The 20,790-nt window shown below is 28.3% G+C and overlaps 1 protein-coding gene across 2 annotated transcripts in view; it reads left to right on the top strand.

Annotated features, from left to right (window-relative positions):
* LOC132949275 (uncharacterized) overlaps window positions 1–20,790 on the top strand; it is a 46,208-nt gene that overhangs the window by 20,235 nt on the left and 5,183 nt on the right. The window contains exons 1-2 of one of the 2 annotated variants that reach the window (XM_061020073.1): window positions 13,227–13,305; window positions 13,380–13,455. In XM_061020073.1, coding sequence (XP_060876056.1) covers window positions 13,426–13,455 — 30 coding nt within the window. In that variant the 5' untranslated portion in view covers window positions 13,227–13,305; window positions 13,380–13,425. Of the gene's footprint in view, window positions 1–13,226; window positions 13,306–13,379; window positions 13,456–20,790 lie in introns of those variants that run through there. The other variant, XM_061020072.1, reaches the window with a different exon arrangement.

The raw sequence follows: 20,790 nt of genomic DNA, 5'->3' as shown, positions 1-20,790 counted from the left end.
TCATTATTCATTTAAGATACATATACGATATTTTCCAACATAATATCACGTCCTAGGGCAGTTTAGCGGTTTACGAATTTTTTATGAAACATTAATAATAATGCCACTGCTGTTGCTGCGGAATCGTAATCACTGTAAGTGGCATACAAGTGCAAGCGTACTTTTTAGCCAACAAAAGATTTATCATATGATCTTTGGTCGATAGCAACAATGTGTGCTATGATTGATCATTTATACTAAATGATCAGTGTTGTAAAAATAAATTCAAATAAAGTTTAAACGACATTCAAAATTAAGTAAATTTCCAATGATCATTTCAAGCAATAACGTTTACATATTAATAAAAAATGTTCATCTAAATACGTCCAATATGACAATATTTATTCAATTTATTATTATAGTATTGAATTAATATGTAAACATCACTTTGGTAATCAATTTTTATTTGGCAAAGACGCATAGTACATTTTAAAACTGAAGTATCTGAGGTATCGACATTTTATGTTCGTAAGAAAATATGTTTATTTTTTTACTTGTTTGCATTAAATATTATAGTTTTTATTATAAGTCAACAAATGGATATTATTATTAAATCAAATCATAATATTACTATATTACATTATTTTCCAAACTATCACATTTTGAATGCATATTGTAATATTATAGAAATTTACTAAGGATTTACAATGTATGGGTAAATACTGAAGGATGAATATTTGTCGTCCTTTTATTGACAGTTTTATTATTACATCTTGTACATCATAAATTACTATCGTTTAATGAAACGTAATAAAGATCTGAATTACTCCAACTACTACCATTATCTTCACGATTACACGAAATACAGTTTAAGTCGACTGTAGACGGCAATTAATTTCAATTAGACGCAATAATTTCTCATGAATCGAAGGTATCCGTCACAAGGGTAATTTAAAACATGATTCGTGGTCATATTATTGTTGCCTGCTCTAAAAATCAGTCACGTCTATGGATACACCGGAGAACATTTCTGAATAACTATGAAACCGATATAGAAGTCACGAAAACGTGTAGACAAATTTAAAGATGTGACAATTTATACAAAACAAAGTTAACATACTATAGGAATCTATCAGGTAGTACCTGTAATTATATTTATTTAAATATTGACATATTAACATATTATTATATTGTATGTCTGTTATTTAATCGCTTTTTTTTATTTCAAATAAATTATTAATTGATCTAAGTATAAGTATTTTTTTTACCGAGTAGGTAAAATATAAGTCATATCATGATAATCGATTTAAATAAACAACGAAGTCATTACTGCCATTATTGTCATTAGGTATATTGTTTAATATTGGTGTACCTACCTACGTTTGTCATACATTTGTTTTTACATAGGTGCGTGTATTCGCATAGTTTTTTATCAGAAATTTATTTTACAAAAAATAATGGAAATTGTTTAGCTTTTAAATTTAACAAGTAGGTACTTATAAAATGATTTATTAAAGAAAAAGTATTTTGATTTTTAGTATTTTGTAGAACGTTCAATGCAATTTATAGCATTGCATTTCATTGAAATTACGTCCTAAAGATGGATCACTCATAATTACTAAATTACATAATAAAATGAATACCTTATTGAATAAAAAAATATTGAATTTATGAAACTTATTTAGATACCTGTCATAGGCAAAATTAGGGGGCTTGGAAGAACTTACCCCCTCCCCCCATTTTATATTAAAATAGAAATTAGCAGTGTCTATGCTGCTGATACAATTCCAATTCCCCCCAAAAAAATCGCAACTAGTTGCACTTTTAAACTTATTAACCGCGAAAACATATGATTCTATGGACATGAGGCTGTATGTAATCAGTGGCGGATCCAGGGTTTAATTTTTTGGGGGGCTCCTTAAAAAATTACTTATATACATTACACACGTTAAAATATTTCTGTAAGTAAACAGATAAGTCTGTTGTCTGTTGAAGAGGTCTGGGGGGAAGCCGAAGCTCCTGGGCCCCCTTCCTGTATCCATCACTGTGTGTAATAAATACATTAATTTTTATTTAATTTTTAAGTTAGATTAAATATCTTAACAATTTATTAATTAACTATTGCAGCTCATACAGGTAACCAAAATTATCGGTAAACGTTTAGGATTTCACTGTCGGATAACCTAACCTAATATCATACAATTTTCCACTTCATTGAGTTTTACAATTTTTTCACATTTTAAACTACCTACCACCTATTGGCTATTATTGATATATGCATACTATGAATTATGAAAAACATACTCTACTATAGTTACTACTGTTAGTAGGTATCATAAGTCATAATCGGTTCAAGCCTACCACGTCGTTTAATAATTAATTCCATAAGACTCTAATAATATTAAATGCTGTATTATATTATTATATTTTGCAATCTGGCACGATACTCGTCCTTGAAGAGAAAGTGTCCACTCGCGATTGCCAACCAGCTATTGTTTGATTCTCCTCTTGATCATGTTATTTGTATTGTGCTACTCGTGTCAACAATCCATAATCTACAAATTATTGTTTTCTTTACTTTATGATGACTCATGTCACGATTACTAACTTGCACCACCGTTATAAGTATTCTGTATCTTACGAACGTTTATAAATTATAATATTCTAACAAATAACAAAACATTATACAAATGTTTTCAAAAGTGTCGAATCACTACGACAGCGGTTTACCTAAATTACTTGAACGCATCATATGCATCATATGATTTTTAAAAACTTTCTTATTAAATTAATAATATTATTATGTCTTCTATAAACTGATAAAATAATATTTTAGCGAATAGTAGGTAGTAATAATCGTTGTTCCTTAGTAATGGACATTAACAGTTAAATTTCTCTATGCCTTACGTGTTACGTGATTTTTATTTTTTAATATAATATGATTATTAAAATATCAGAATAATAGTTGATTGCCTATTGTCTATATTATATAGGTATATACAATAGACTATTATAATTTGTAGAAGTTTGTGGTATAAAAAAACAAATAAAAGATGATAGTGTCCTTCGCAATAAAATAACTTAAAAATGTAAACTTTTGATCAATAGCCATGTCACGATGGTTCAATGACCTATATATTTTCATAAATATATTAAAATGGCACCAAGGGTAATCTATTTTTATTTCGTTTAATCGATTTCAAGTGGTAGTGTTTATTTCACCACTAAGTCGTTTTAAAAACTTCAAACTATTAACTCATTGTCAACATAAGTTTTCATTTGTTACTCACAAATTTATAACTTTTATTGTAGAAACAAACTTACAGTTCGACAAATAGGTAATTGTTGTATTTTTTGTTTTTCTTTCAAAATATTAATTTTGATAAAACTAACGTAGGTAATCCAAAAATTAGTGTTTCTATAGTGTTTCTCCTCATCACCACCCAATCAACCCTTAAATTATTCGTGTATATAAAACATGAGATGGCAAGTGAAAAGTACTTGAAAGTAATAATTAAAAAAGTTATTATTTTATCTACATCAGATTTTTTTTTTTAAAAACGAATTAATATAAAATCGATTAATAGCGTGACGATGTAATATTTTGTTGCGGGTACCTACTGTTTTTAAATAATATAGCGGCTGCTGTTATATTTTGTTGTCGTTGTATTTCCCTATTAGAAAATTGTCGAAAATTTATAATATTAATATATTCAGCGGCGCTATTGAACTTATCTTGCGAAACCCGTTTCGGGATGGTTCCCTGGCACTGCAGGCTCCGAAGATATTGGCTGGCGCCGGCAGAATCCCCCGAAACAGTCGCCTCGGGGCGCAGCCAACTTGTTGTTCGACTAGGTATGCAGTAAACATATTGGCGCCAGGAACGAGGCACACGACACGACGAATGTGGGTGCACTACTTTCCCCTCCTCCCCTCCCCGTAATGTCGGTTTATTAAACGCATAGCCCACATAATACCATATTTTTATTCAAAACCCAAAACTATATGACTATCACTATATTTCGAATTGAACGTGAACATTTTGATTTAAGGATAACGATATTATGCACTTACACTGTTACGGCGGCCATAGACCGACTTGCATTAGAGGAATATTTATACGATCTCGGAAATCCATTATAAATTGTAATGGATTTTGTGAGTAATAACTTATAATATAGTTATTACTAATTTTATTAACAGAATCAAGATCGTATATGATTCGTGTAGTGTGCAATACCTATAATACGTATCACATGACATAATATAATAATACATCATGATGGTGAGAAGCTGTGTTAGAATATTAAACTAGCTATTATTATTGATTCCTGATCTGTTAAGTAAAAATAAAATACATCATAATATTAATTATATTTTATGATTGTCATATATAATAAATATTTCATCGGAGTAACTTGGGTTGTTACGGGGGTGGGAGGGGGGGAGCCCGCAGTAGACTGGCCACAAAAAAAAGTTCACCAAACTTACGCCTATGCTGGTAATTTTGATGCACTCGGTGACACTTTCGGGGTCCACGGACTGAAAGCGAGTTACCAATTCACCATGGTTTATGTAGGTGGTCCACTAGATATAACAATTCCAACGGATTCTATAAAAAATTGCACCATATAAATCTGTAAATTAATCAAATTAAAAACCGTCGTGGTCCCTCGTGATGTATTATCGTATAATATTATGGTCGGTCCTATATTGCGCTTGTTATTAACTAATAGCTAATAATTAATAACTTATTACGAATGAAAATTCAAATAATCGAATAATACCTAGCACAATGTAAAAGGATTTTTTTTTTTAAACTATAACGATACACGACACACGTGTAGAAAGTTAAGCCAACAATCAACTTTTTTAGTTTAATATTGCAATAAAATATTATTCGAATATCGTCTTAAGCAACTGCAGTGTACTATACCTAATATTATACCTATATTGAACCATTAAATACCCATCATCACTGTCGCTGAAAGCTTGTTAAGCACTTAACAATCTATTTCATGCACGAAGCAAAATTACTATCGTTGCGTTCTTAGAAACTGGTTTAAATTATACAATTATTAATAATAACGTATTTCTACCCTTTCATTACTTGATGATTGCTATTACCTTCCAATTTTTAAAAGCCATAATTATACATTATCTATATTAACAAGTTTTTAGTGAGTATTAGTTAAAACAAAATTAATAGAATGTATTATATTTGAAAAAATAAATGAAACAATAAGCAATCTAAAACACTGTTCATTATTTATCATGGTTCAAAAAATTGTAATACACCTTATTAACGTTAAGGTTTTTTACTGCCACGAAATCATACGCACCTCTATTCTATGTATAAAGTCACGATTCGAAAGTATCATACCCAAAACACGAACGGCTTCTGCTAGTAGTTAGATAGGTTTATATATAACCTATACGTTGATTTGAAATATTTTTTAGGACTTTTTTTGAATTCTTATTTACATTTACACTTTTGGGTTTCAATTCTTCGGACAACGTTTAATACAACCTACTCTCTTTGTATTTAAAATTTACACCGCTACAGTTTTATCAATCTAGATTTCATAATATTACGATCTTTCTCTCGTGAGTAGTCACGATTCTCTTCATGTAATAAGTAAACGATTTTTGTTCCCATAGTATGGTTTACTCGCTTTCTATTTAACGGACAATATAAGGTCCATCATTAACACAGCAAAACATAATATAGTCAATAAACAGTGTGTTAGGTATATGAATAATTTGCATAGGAAACCGTGCGTACGGCGTATTATGTGGCAAAGTAATGGGACACGTCAAACGAAAATTTTTAATTTGACTGTAAGCCATCCGTTACATAAAGGTGGTTAAGGTACCTGGGTACCTACCTATTATATAGTATAGGTAAAAAGTGTACACTTACGGTTCATACGGAATGTTGAACAATTATTATTACATACTGTTATCACCATAGACGTCTAATTTAATCACAAACAGTATAAAATATTACTCAACAACGGTATAGTTGTATTGTGCGTGAAATATCGCAGTCACAATACGAAATAATATTATGTACAAAATCATTTTGAAGAGAATTCCTCATTTGAAAAAAAAAAAAAAACATGTCCGTTAACGTTTATTGGCAATTTATTTTTCACTTCGAAGCTATCAAGTATAAAATATGTAGGGATAGGTACATCGATAAAAATTATAAATTCAATAATATTGTGATTTTGTATCGGTGTTATTATTGCAGTATTAGGTACCTGTGTGGAACATTTTTGAGCACTTGAAGATATATAATACCTACCTATAACATCTATATATATATATTATTAATTTTATAACAATATATTTTATTAATACACACAATACATAAACAGATTTTTTTTTTTACAGTTTATTTATTAAGACAAGCCAATATGTAAAACAAAACAAAAAAACGAAATTAACGAACACATTTTTTTATGATAAATAAAATGTTTTTAGGCTACAATACCAGTTGTATCATTAAATTGTGGTACAGATATAATTAAGAGTTATAAATATTTCAAATTAAATATTATATATTATAATTTATACCTCTTTATTTTTAAAATGCTTAATAAATCAACATTACCTATATCATACTGATCCATAAAAAAGTTTATAAAAAAATTTGAATTACTTGTTAATTATTGTTATAAATTGTTTTTGTTCTATAGGTATGTTTTTGTCCTATAGGTACCTATACTTACTCTGTAGAGTGTAATTTATTTTACTATAAATCGAAATGTATAATATAACCTATATTTTGTACATCCTTTACAAATAATTTATTATAAGACTAATTTACATAAAATCAATAAAAATGTTTTTCTTGCAAACCTAGTATAACAGAGTGAATTTTAATTTTGATTTTCAGTCCGTGGTGACAAATTGTTTACTGCTGTGATGAAAATATTAATTGATATTATGAAATCAACCCGTTAAAGAAAGGTTCATAGGAATACGTTTATCCATTTGTGGTTTGCAAGAGTAGCAACGGTGAACATTACAATACCGTATTATCAAAATATTCTATATACTTTAATTTATACTAATCCTAAGTACTGAATAGATTATTAGTAAAATATTATTATACCATGTTAATATATTTGTGTAAAATTTAATCTTCAAAAATGTGTTCATTTCTTTTTTGAAGCCTATTGATTTTATGGATAGGATTTAAAAAAAAAGTATTTAACTCATCAATTTGCGTTATGAAGTAATTACAAGTAATGAATACAGCCATTTAAAGTATAAAATTGTACCTGTATATAATGTAGAGTTTTTACTGTGATACGGAGTATTCGAAAAATATTGGTGATACTCATGAAATGGGTTAATTACGTCGTTTTAGTAGGAACCTAGGCAATTTTTCGAAACCGGTTCATAATAAATTCAAACCATTATACCTATAACTAAAAATTAAACAACCTTTAAAAAGCATGATGTTACATCAAACGAAATCATTGGTAAAAAAAAAAAATATTTATACATATATATATATATGAGTGTATTAATAATTATAATAATTGCCCAGATGATTTAATATATATATATATATAAATGCGATGTCTAATTTAAAACTATTATTGTGCAATTACAGATGACCGTCAGCGACGGCGGTTGGTCGACCGGACTAATGTCTCGTGACACTGACGGATTGTAATTTTATTTCAAAATATTATGTCTATAATCATAAGACATTTTTGTTTTTATAACCGTTCGAAAACGCACTGGACGTCGAGTGTTACGCGCGCACGGTCGTTCCTCTGTCCATTTAAAAAATATAACATCACAGCTGCTGCTGCTTATAACAGTAGTACCTAGTACCTATACAGATTTCAAATATTATACATTTGGGCTTGCCATTGACGTTATGCGTGCCTATTATACACCTTACAAACTTACATAAAACGATTCAATCACGGGCACACGAGTACCTTTCACGGAAAATAAATAAATGAAAACCAGTACGGTTGCTCTCGTATGTACGTGTATATTATATATATGACATATATTATATATAATAATACGTACCTATTTAATATTTATTGTCTACAGAAAATAGGTTTTAGCGACATACACACACAAATACCGGTTTTACAGATGTTGTGTGTTTGTCGATATTTTACTATTATATATAGGTATATAATAATATGTGGACGTGTATTTATATGTATGTATAATTATTATATTATGTGCACCACATGTGTATACAAGAATTTACTATTATCATTGCGGTTTTTGATTTTTCGTGAATTATATATTTTTTTTTTATACCCACGCTCGGATTGCGTTACACCGTGTAAACAGTATCTTTATTAATTTGTCACTTCTCAGTTTCAATCGGACACAAATACAACGATAAGTAGGTAATAACATAATATTTTATTGCATTGTACAGTTGTACCTAAAAAATGTATATTACGTATTTTGAAGCATTTATATTTGTATAATGATATATACCTGTACATACATATATACGCTCGACGTTTGTACATTTAAAGTAGATACCTACGTAACTGTTCATATTTGGCATGAATGTCGAATTCTTTTTAATAATTTTTGAATTGTCACTTCTACAATATTGAATACATAGCTATTATTCTGGTGTGGACAATGGAACATATTATTACATTATATTATTGTAATCTATATATTATTATATACATTTCTGGATGTATGCAAATAATATTATGTCACATTAAGCACATATCGGCTATTGTGTTACCTACTTACCTACCATTTACCAAGTTGTTGCAGGTCGGCGAATAGGTTAAATTTCATATTTACGACGCACAAGTAAAATTAATTAAAATACGAGGTGCGATCGTAATTTTATATTGTTTTATAAGAATCTAATAAATTATAAAAAAAATTACTCTCCTTTAAAAATCTAATCGGTATAGTCGGACACCACGTTATATTACACCACCAATATTGTGCACTTAGGTCGATATTACCATTGAGAATAGATCTACTATACCTAATCTACACTCAACCATTAATTTGTATTATACTACTAAAGTACGATGTATGTGTAGTGTTCTCCACGAAAATGCACACGAATATACCAATTTAGAATGTAGGTAGGTACTTATATATGTTACGAGGTTTTTTTTAAGCTTTTATGAATAATAACCAACTCCGTGTCTATACATTGTGTACCTATAGTTCGTTATACCGAATATGCAATTTCATAAAAAAAAAAAAATCCTGTACCTACTAGGTATCTGTACATCTAAAAGATCCTTCTCGTCATTCAAACGAACTAAAATCTGTTTAAAGTCTATCACGGAAAGGATTGACTGGTATCGACAAGGATTGAATGGATTAGCATTGCTCAACATCCCGAATATCAGCTGTAAACCGATACAAAACCTGAAGAAGTCTTCAATACGTGGTTCGTGAGTAAGCAAAAACGAAACATTTGCTCCATTTTTAATTGTATGTACCTACAGCTTGTATATTATGATATTATAGACTGAATGAAAACCGAGTGAAAAGTGTCGTAGCACCTACCTATATTTGTAAGTTTATTGATGATAAATGATCTATATCAAGATGTACGTGAAATATTCCAACACGTATAGAAAATGGCTTTTAATATTTATTAACTGCTAAATATCCATGTGTTTAAGATACGAATAATAATAATATATATATATTATTGGTACACATCACACATATCGGTGTAAAAAATAGCATTTTGAATTGTTTCCATACCCAACGGGATGAGACATAACCTCAATTATGAGTGTTTTGAGCGAATGCTTTAGCCGACTTTGGTCCACTCCACATTGACAACTGGTCGACACGACCTACAAAAAATAAAATTCTCTAATTTCCATGCAAAACAATACTATCACGATGTATAATTCTTAGGGTTTATCGGAATAATGTCGTCCTGGTAATGGGGTTGAGAGATCGAGCAAAATTAATCGCTGGCCACAACAGTCCTCCTGTGATCACTTCCTAAGCCCGGGAAGCCGTATTAAAATAACATGTCTATGTGCACCCACAACACCGATGAGTGCACAATGATTATTAAACACCAATGAATTCTCGTAAAATATGCACTATGTGCGGGTATTTACACAAACAATTTTGAGGGTCGACCAATAATTCTTCAAATCTCTGCCAGATCACAATAAATGACTCGGCAAAGATGAGAATTATCCGTTAATAATTTCCACTCACTCATTCGAAATTCCACCCCTTTGCTTTCTCTATCCGTTTATAATATCTATATTATTACAATTGATAATATTTAAAGACCATCATTAAAGTCCTATATACTCTTTTTTCCACTGTTCTGCACACACTTCACTCCAAGCACCGTGTTTCTCCATACATTTGTTAACATCACATTACCTACACTACGTTACTTAATTCCCGTGTTTTCGACTTATAATAATATAACGGTGTTGTATAATTATTTTTTATTCGAACAAACAAAACTCGCACATGTATAATTTTTGGTTGCATTATGTTATACAAGTACAACGTAATTCGACAACGGACACGACATTTTAAAATAATATACAGGCTACATAGCCCAAGTATAACCTAAACCTATATGCTACTCAATGTTGTAAACTATAATATATTATAATATATAAGTATGTAACCTATACAATGTACTTAATATTATCTCATGTACCACACTATATTATCGAAATACTCATTATTGCCGTACTTCCATATTATTATTACTTATTAGTTAATAGTTTGTGATTATTGCAATCGTCGAGTTGTAATGCATGTGAACGAAAGCTATACCTAACTACCTAAGCAGGTATTAATTTTCACAACACATTTACAAAGACATATTTAACTTTGAGTAAGTGATCATTTCTAAAACGAAGGTTTTATTAAGTTATTAACTAATATTTAGTTCGACCAATTACAATACAAATATCTAAAACATACTTATGCATCGTATAATATTATCTAGACAAAAGCTTAGGTAGATCTCTTTATTTTGTCAGAATTTAAAATAATAATCAAACATAATAAATATTAATAAAACTACTGACGCGTTGGGTTGTAATTTATTTTTGTATGCGTTAAATCGATAAACAAATAAAAGTACTAAATATATTATTGGAAGATAAACGGTTATCATTGGTCTTTATTAATTTGTAAAAAAAAAATAGGAAATTACGCTTAATATTTTACACGGGAAGCGTTCTTCAAATAATTTAACCTGCCAAGTTAAAGATACTGATAAAAGTGATGACTTTATTTACAAATTACATTTAAATAAATATCGTATTAATGTTGTATAATATTGTATACATTTCTAATAGCTAGTAAACAGTTCGAAACACATGATATTATGACGAGTTAAAAATCGACAGGATATAATGTGCCGTTTAAATTAACGAGTAGAAATCCGAGGACACAATATTATTCTTCTGTAATATTAAATATGTAGTTTTTGATTGTACAATGGTTCAAATTGTAGTATTTGCTTTAATCTATAGGAAGAAATCGATAAGAAAACAATATATCAAACGAATCGTATATTGTAATTACAATAACACTATTAATCAGTGTCGAAAAGTTATGCTGATGACTTTGCTAAACATTCACGTCAAGTCGATCTTTATCCATAATATGTTACACTCGTTAGTCGTTAGCCACGTTTATTTGGTAATAATTTAATACGTCAATTAAGTCTTATAAATAAATTATAATAGTATTTAACTTGATGAAATCCTAATTACCTACTGTTTATTTAAATCCGTTGATATACACCATAATAAAGAATGATGCGATTTGTAATTAACAAATTATGGCGCTAATTAAACAAATAACATTCATGTATATTTCTTTAATAATATCTGTTTTGCAAATCATTAGTAAAACTTAAAAGAAAAGTAAAATTCAATAACGAGTAATTAAATATTAATACGATTTTACGCGTAATAATAGTATAATGATAGTTCAAAATAATAGAAGTAAAATACCTTTTTTTCTTCAATAACCACAATAATAATTGTGAACATTTTTGTAACTAAAACTAATTTATCTGATATAATAATATTAATCAATAATATTATGTAATTTCAAATACAGGGTCACTCAAAGAGCTCCGTTAATAATGCAATTACCTAATATATATTCTGTACATTGTTTGATATCTATTTTAGTATCATCGGTCGCATATATTATATACGTCGTATCAGTCGTATAGATTCAAGATATATAATATTATAATACATTAGCACAACATAAAATTATTTCAAATAACTATGATACGAAGCTTAACATAAAGTTTTTAAAATTGAAATTAATTAATTAATTATGCGAGTAAAAACAATATTAAATACGTATTTTAAACGAGTTATAAAAAATAAGTTTCAAATTCCAATCAATATTCAACTTGCAATATTTATAGAAAATCAGATTATAAATGAACTATATGTATGAAACAAAAATTATAATTTATGTTAAATATAATTTTTTAATAATATATTTTCAATGAACCGAAATATATTGGGTATTTTTCAGTTGGCATGTAATAACTTTTTTAGTTAAACAATAGTAGCGCAAAAGTTGCATAATATTTCATTCTCGCTCCGTCGGAAATTTAATGCAGATTAGAGCATTATAGTTATATATGCACGTTTTTAAATTTCCAGGATTATAAAAACTATGAACGAATTTCAGAATTTAAATTGTAAGCACGCCGTGCTATATTAGAATTAATATTATCAATTCAGTAGTATTTAATTGATTTTTCGGCGACATGAATTGTAATAAATATTTACATTGTAAACAAAACCATTTTCAAATTTCAGAGTTCTCTAAGCGTATAATATAAGTACAATATAATAATGTGATGTATATTGTATACATTCTAAACCTGTCAATATTATATGTGTATAGGATACGACAACAAAGATATTATTTCGGTTATATAATATTGTTAATTTAAATTATAAATATTGTGTTTTTAATAAGATATTATACATTAAAACGAGTGTGGGGATTGAAGTACATATATACCAAATAAACACGATGCAGCAGCAGACGTGCTTACTGTTCAGCCAAGGGCTATGGAGTTGGTCCCCCCCCCTCCAGTGCAGTTGCTGATGTTTTTCAGTTTTTGCTTGATCGAGTTGAAGGTCGACGGTAAACGGCCTTGAGTTATACGTTCTTTTGATGCACACAAACACATTGTCACAATCTTCTTCTATGATGTTATTTTTTTCATTATTTTTTCCAGTTCAAACGTTCAGGAACCTCTGTGCGAGCATTATAACATAAATATAAATATAAGCAACAACTGTTGGTTTTGAACGTCGTACTATTTTTTTCCGCGACTTAAACTATTGATTAATTTTTTTTTTTTTTAATCACAGGTAACTAAAAGTAACAATATCAAAGATCAAACGCGTCTTTTGCAAAATGTTGATGTTTCTGACAACCGTCGTATCTGTAAGTACCTATATTTAATAAATATTTGAGAAGCAGAAATCATAAAACGTCTTGATACAACTATTACAAAAATTGAAAATAATATTTTTAATTATTCTAATTACGGAACTAATACACAGCTTATTTTAACGTTTTACTGAGAATAAACTTTTACCAAATGATCATTACATTTTCTCAAGTTTAATATATTTTGATATTTCAAACAAAGTAAATATTTCAAAAACAACGTACCTATTTATTATAATTAAATACGTTTCGTATTAATCGCATAAGTTTTAAATTATAAAATTATATTCAAACTTGCATTATAATTTATAACTAAAGATTTGTATAAATTACTAATTATCTTAATAAAAGTAAACTAAAATAAATTGTGCCGTAATAAATAATTGTATCCGCTTTTCTTGGTTCTAAATAACTCGGGTTACCCGAGTAAAAAGTAAAAACATCAAACACTGAATTTTTCCACTGACACAAATATTCTTGAGCATTTCCTTTTACAGTAAGTTTTATTTCTTTGTCTTTTGCCGTTTCAATGCTAAATATGATTACAGTAAAAACGTATTGAATCCAAAACTTGCCGATGTAATATCGTAACTGAAGAAGTAGCTATCACGTGGAACGTAAATATAAGAAAGTCTAAATAGCGTCATATTTCATATATTTAGTAAAATGATCTGTAACCTATGTCATGCTCTGTTAGACGCACTACCAGACATAGGTTTATATCCATATACCAACATCATCAAAAATATTACCTTTTATGTGGATTTAGCAATAATTATGATTTTCTCCAAGCCAAGTATTGTCAGGATGTTAAAACATCTTGTTTGTTTTACTTCAACAGCTTTTTAAATATTTGTACACACATTCGGGATAAGGAAAACGCTGCGAAACGCATGTTTACGGAACGGTAAACATATTGTTGAAGAGTATATTATATCAATACAAATCTGACCTTACTCGGATACTTATCGATTACCTATGTCGAAATACAATTTCGTATTCATAATTACTAAATTTCGAAACAAAACGGCAATTACCTACACTATTACTAAAACCTTAGTTTGGAGATATCATTTGGGGGAATTTCCTATAGGATATGATGACAATATTATACAAACGTATTTTAAAGTAATTCTCCGATGAATATCCAGTTAAACATAATCACGAGTTCAGTCAATTCGCATATAACATGTCGGTTTATATTAGCTTTAACACTATACAAATGCATTACAAAAATCCAAACCAAATCTTCCATTAATATCCAGTTATAAACCTAATCAAGACTCCAGTCATTTCACCCTGTATAAACATAATAATAATAATAATAATAATATTATGTTTATATTATATTATATAAATAAATCATGATACAGATTAAAGATTTTTAATTTACCTTGATATTAATTATAGCTTTAAAAATAAATAAGTATGTATAGCTACTACAAAATATATCAAGAATTATTAATTAGTTAAATATAGGTGATTATATAAATTGGGACGAAACGAAACCACAAATCAACAAAATATCGATTGATTCAGCCTTTTTAATATAATTAATTATATTAATTAGTTCCATGTACCGCGATAATTATTTAGAACGTGCTAATAGTTATCATTTATATGGATGAATACTTTCATTTATTAATTATTATACTCGACTAGTAATCTCTTATTTTTGTATCTCATCGTCATATTTCCATTAAATCTCAAATCGCATTGTACAATTCTACGTTAAAAATTAAAATAACATTAAATGACCTTTCAGAAGTCAGACTGTTAAATTCAAAAACTATTCACGGTGCAGTAAACGTAAAATCGTAAAATAACCATCGAGGTCTACGAGTCACCATGGTGAATTTTTGAATAATTTAACCGTGTATGATTGTGTCTTTTAAAATTATATTATTGGTTGTACAATTTTTATAATACTTGAAAATGGATAAATACCTACAACATTTCGATGTCTAAAATCTCAAAAAATATGTTTACAAGTTCTATTTTTATTTCCATCGATATCTTTTATGTGATGGACACAATATTTAGAATAGTAAAAATATACAAAAGTTGCAAGTACCTAGGTACTGCATATAAACTGGAAAGATAAACTGCATAGATGATAAAGATGTAATGCTTTTAAGTGATTTAATGTAGTAACTTTTTGATTTTCTCGGTATGTTTGAGGCTTATCAATATAAGCGTGCGCACAGGGCCATGGCCCACCCTGCGATACGTACCGAAATTTGAAATACACAATAATACATGATCTAAACATCACGATTTTTGATTTTTTAAATCATAGAACATAGAATATGTAGGTAAAAAATAACATTGATACTCAATGATAATAAATAATAATAAATTAAATGTCTTTAAAAATAAAATTGATAACATATTACCATTACAGATTGCGAAATTGTATTTATTTAAAATTTAAAACTGTGTTGACAATTAAAATATTTCTTATTTAATTTTTAAAAAATATGTATCTGTTTTTTATCATATGAATTATTTGTGCCTTAAATAGTGGGTGATTATAAATAATTAAAATAAAGTATGTAACATTTTAATTGTTTCTTCCATCAGAGTTCAGGTTTCTTGATCTTTATTGACTTGGCCCACCCTGCCACAAATGTCTACGCATGCCTATGCTTATCAACTATGAAAAAACTATGGGTACAAAAACATTTGAGGAATTTAAGGAACTTTTCTTTTATCTGAGCTCCATTCAAAGTCGATTTTCTAATACAATGACTCGTGAAATTCATAATATTATTATATGTAGAGACAAAACAGTATAGCGCGCCGAGGTGAGTGAACGGCACAAGAGTCCTACACCGGAAACCCGATATCTTTAGGCTATAATATGTCCATATTCATTATTTCCATGTCTTCTTAAATTCAATCAGGTATTTTAATAAATATAGATTTTACTAGAGAAACATGCAATATAAGAAAAAAAAATCTCAGGAATATAGAACAATAATGAACGAAAAATAAAGAAAGCCATTTGGGTTGATTCTGATGAAAGCGTACGTGCGAATAATAGGTATAACTTATTTAGTACCTAGGTAATAACGATAATGGATAATCGGTGGCTAGTTAATAGTTAATAGTTATCAATAGATACGTATTACCTTTATTACTTTTTAGCACGTGTGGTTTTTTTTTTTTTTATCGAATCCCTTTCAAAGCCAACCATAATATTTGGAGAAAATTTAATAAAAATAATATATATATACCTATCCGAGAAAATCAATACATAACAAAAATACAATCTAAGAATTGTGCGGAAAGGAAAAACAATACGATAAATATTGGCTTAAAACAATTTCTTATACGAGCAAACAGGATAAAATGTTTAACATTCAACACCAACCATCAAGAAAAGTGTTTACCTACGTTTTAAAAAATATTTTTAAATTTTCTAAATTATTACAACTCAACATTTTCGAAAAAAAAATTATATTTTTATTATTTTTTATTTTTATAGTTTTGAAGTTTTTACTTTTTAAACTGCGTCATATAATTTTACATGTTTTTGTTTTCATATACTAATGCAAAATATTTTTCTGAGAACTTCGATCCCTGCATGGGAACTTATAAAGTTATAAATCTAATTTCCAATCATTTTCAGTTTTCGCATATATGATTATAATATTTAATATTATAATGGTGTCATAACTCATCAGTCATCACAGACATACCAAGTTTGAAAAACGAGTAGGTACCTACCTACATAGTATTCGTTTTCTGTTGTATTCATAGTTTGATGAATCTATTGATCAAATAATGTTTTTTCAGTATTATTATTCATCAATTCTACGATTCAGAAAAATAATTAAAGTCAATGCGCCGACCTTTAATACCGCGAACGTACTCCCACGCATGGAAATATTTTTTACTGTGTCTAATAAACATTACCTTAGACTCGGGTAACTATAATATCATGGGGATTTTCTAACAGTCACGAGAATTTTGATAGACAATACAATAGAATAAAGAATAATAATATATCACATAAATTATGTATACCTAATTACAATAATTTACGCTATACTATAAACATAATATGTCCATGGACTCGAAAAGTCGTTAAAAATCAGTATTCACTCTTAGAGATGACTAAATTCATATTTTATCCGTTGACCATAAAAATAACAATGTGATATATGTGAAATCACGAATACACGATTTCAGTTGCGCATACAATAATACACACCTGTGTACATTTTACTCACTGTGTATAAGTATATTTATATAAGATAATGAGCTGCGGAAGTTCTTACTGGAAGATATAAAAACGTTCCGGTATGTGATGTACACGACCTCGTCATCGTCATCGACGCCGCGACCTCTCCTCCAGTGATGGAAACGATTTTATAGTACCTAAGGGAAAACATATTACACACAGAATAAAGTGTCGGTATGAATAAATACAATCGGTGGGATATTATACGCATAATAGTTTTATTATAATTATTATAATGATTATACAGCTAATATATTATTATATTGATTATATTTAGTTTAAAATATATAGTGATAGACACAGCACACATTATCATCTCAGCCTTGCTTCTGCGATATTTCGTAGGTAGTCATAATTTTTTAAAAAATTTCTGTATTAAACCGATTGAGCATGAAACGTCGAATTATCATTAGGTACTCGGTATATCAGAAGGAAACGCGTATACGCATAACTAAGGATAATGGCATGACGTCATTATATTCTTAACGACTGATATTATTTAAAATAGACAGCAATATAATGATAAAATAATCATCATTCCACATAATATAAAAACAAAATAAAATATGTGTAGGGGAGACCGGAGCTAGTTGTCACAGGTTTTACTAATTCATTTTTTTTTTTTTTTTTAACAATAATTGTCACATTATTTAAGTTATTATCTTGAAAACATACTAAAAAAAAAAATCAAAACACTAATATTATGTCAAAATACATTTTTCGAATTTCAAATTAAAAAGAAATTTTTGACAACCTACGCTGTGGAGGTTCTGGGTCGGTTGTCAGTTGTCACATCATCATGGTATTAGTTGTCCCAGGTAAATCAAATAGTAAACTACATGTAAATTAAAACTAATAGTTGTCAATGTCAAATTTATGTCAGATTTAGAATTACTAGATACAAATAAATTAAATCTATAAATAAAAAACAACAAAATAATAAAATTTAAGTAAGTGAAATGTTATTACTTTTATTAGGTATACACTAAAACTTTATGTTATATAGTACATTTTAACTATAAAATAAAAAAATCTATGAATATATTTTATATTGAAAAATAAGGATACAATTATTTTACGTATATTAGTAGTATTGTACCTATATAGATAGTCAATAATATTGATATACTTAATAAAACAAAAAATATATCTTGATAGTTGGAAAAAAATGATACCCCTCAATAATCTAGTTTTATTTTACAATAAACTTATAATAATTGGCTTATTCGATTCAAATAGTTTTTTAAGCTTTGATTCAAATATAATATGACCTATTTTTCGAATCTGTTATTTTCTTTTTTTAAAAACGATTATGATTATATTATAGAAGATTAGTTAGGTATACGTAGTAGCAGTCCTTCAATATACCCATAATAAATTGATGAATAATGATAGAACTTGTTTTGGGGGTTTTGGCTGTTCAACTAGTCTCCAATGTCAGTTATAATTAAATTCACTGTGATCATCTGATAGAAAACAGATTCTGAAACTGTAACAGGAAACATTTTGATTTCGAGAATGGAAGGTAAAAATCAAAGTGTTAAAAACTGTGTACAGTGTACATAGAACATGCAGTGTAAGCACTTGAAGACTTTAATAACAATTCATGGTACGTGCAGATAAAACAACACTATAAAATGTGTAAGTACTCGAAATAGTGTTGATCACTCATATATTGAAATTTAAAAGTGAGATAGAATTCAAGAAGAGACGTAAACAAATTGTGACACATTTTAAAAGTTAAAACACGTTTGGTAGGTTGAAAATAAGCGAATATCTGATATTTTAATATAATATGGACAACAGGGCGAAACTGCCTAGGTACCTAGTATAGTAATCCAATACTATACCAGCAATTTGACCCAAGCGTTGACACGATTTCGAGCTTAAAGTATAACCTCGTTTTATATATTTTTTATTTACAATAATCCAACGAAATATCTGATTCGAATCCCCAAATCTATTGTTACGAGGCGCAAATAAATTTCGCGCGATTACTAATATAGTGGACATTTATATTTTACCGTTCAAACAGTGTGTAGTTAGTATACTATTAGACTGATATGTTATACGCTGACACGAATAATTCACTGTAACGTGTTCGATGTTGATGTATAACGCCATTCCATTCAAGTTTACCGTTGTCATATTATTATGTCTCTAGGAAAAATGTATCAATTATATTATATTTCTGGAGGCATATAGACATCAATGAATTGCAAACAGTTGTACGCATTCAGCGATTGCATTTAATTATATAGTTATTTGCAACCATACAATATATCAATGTATTTACTATTATAATAAATACTAATATGTACCTACTGTAAAAACAATTTAATAACAGTTCGCTAATTGTTATTTTTTTTTGACGATCCATACTACCTACCTGCAGTATGGCTGTACATATAAAGTGTCAAGTCATGATAACATTGACAACAATTTATTATTACCTACGAAAATATTTAATTTTATACACCTAGTATAAATATAATATTATTTTCTATTAAACTATATTAGTTTCATATATTTGTCCGAAAATCTAAGACGATCATACTGTAATATCGAACGTACCTATAAAAAAAATAAAAATAAAAATAAAAATAGATACTGTGATTTGTGATTCAGTGTAACGACGATTGTATGTGATACATAAAAATCTGCTTACCATTTAGACAAGTGTGGCTGATTAATCTCTTTTTTAAAGTGACTTCTTGTTCTTCTTAAGAGGACACTACAAAATGTTTTATTGTTAGTACATTTTAAAATGCTCATAGCTTGCATTCAAATTTAAATATAAAAATATCCTATGAGATTCACTAGACAATATTCTTCGTTTAAATTTTAATAATTTTAATTTAATTTTTAAAATTTTGATAATAGGTCAAATTCACTAGTATTAAATACTGTGCTTTTATGTACCTATGCTAATTTATTAATTAAATAAGAAAATGTATTTTATTATTTTGAAATTAAATTACCTACTCGTTTGTATTAAAATGCTTATTTTATATTGTTATATAACTTATAACAGTAGGAGGAACCTATAGTACTTGAGACTAATTTCTGAGTTACGACGG

Source organism: Metopolophium dirhodum, chromosome 7 (genome assembly GCF_019925205.1).
Source record: "Metopolophium dirhodum isolate CAU chromosome 7, ASM1992520v1, whole genome shotgun sequence".
Lineage (NCBI taxonomy): Eukaryota > Metazoa > Arthropoda > Insecta > Hemiptera > Aphididae > Metopolophium > Metopolophium dirhodum.
The sequence above is the reverse complement of the archived record's forward strand: the minus strand, read 5'-3'. Positions and strand labels throughout refer to the sequence as shown.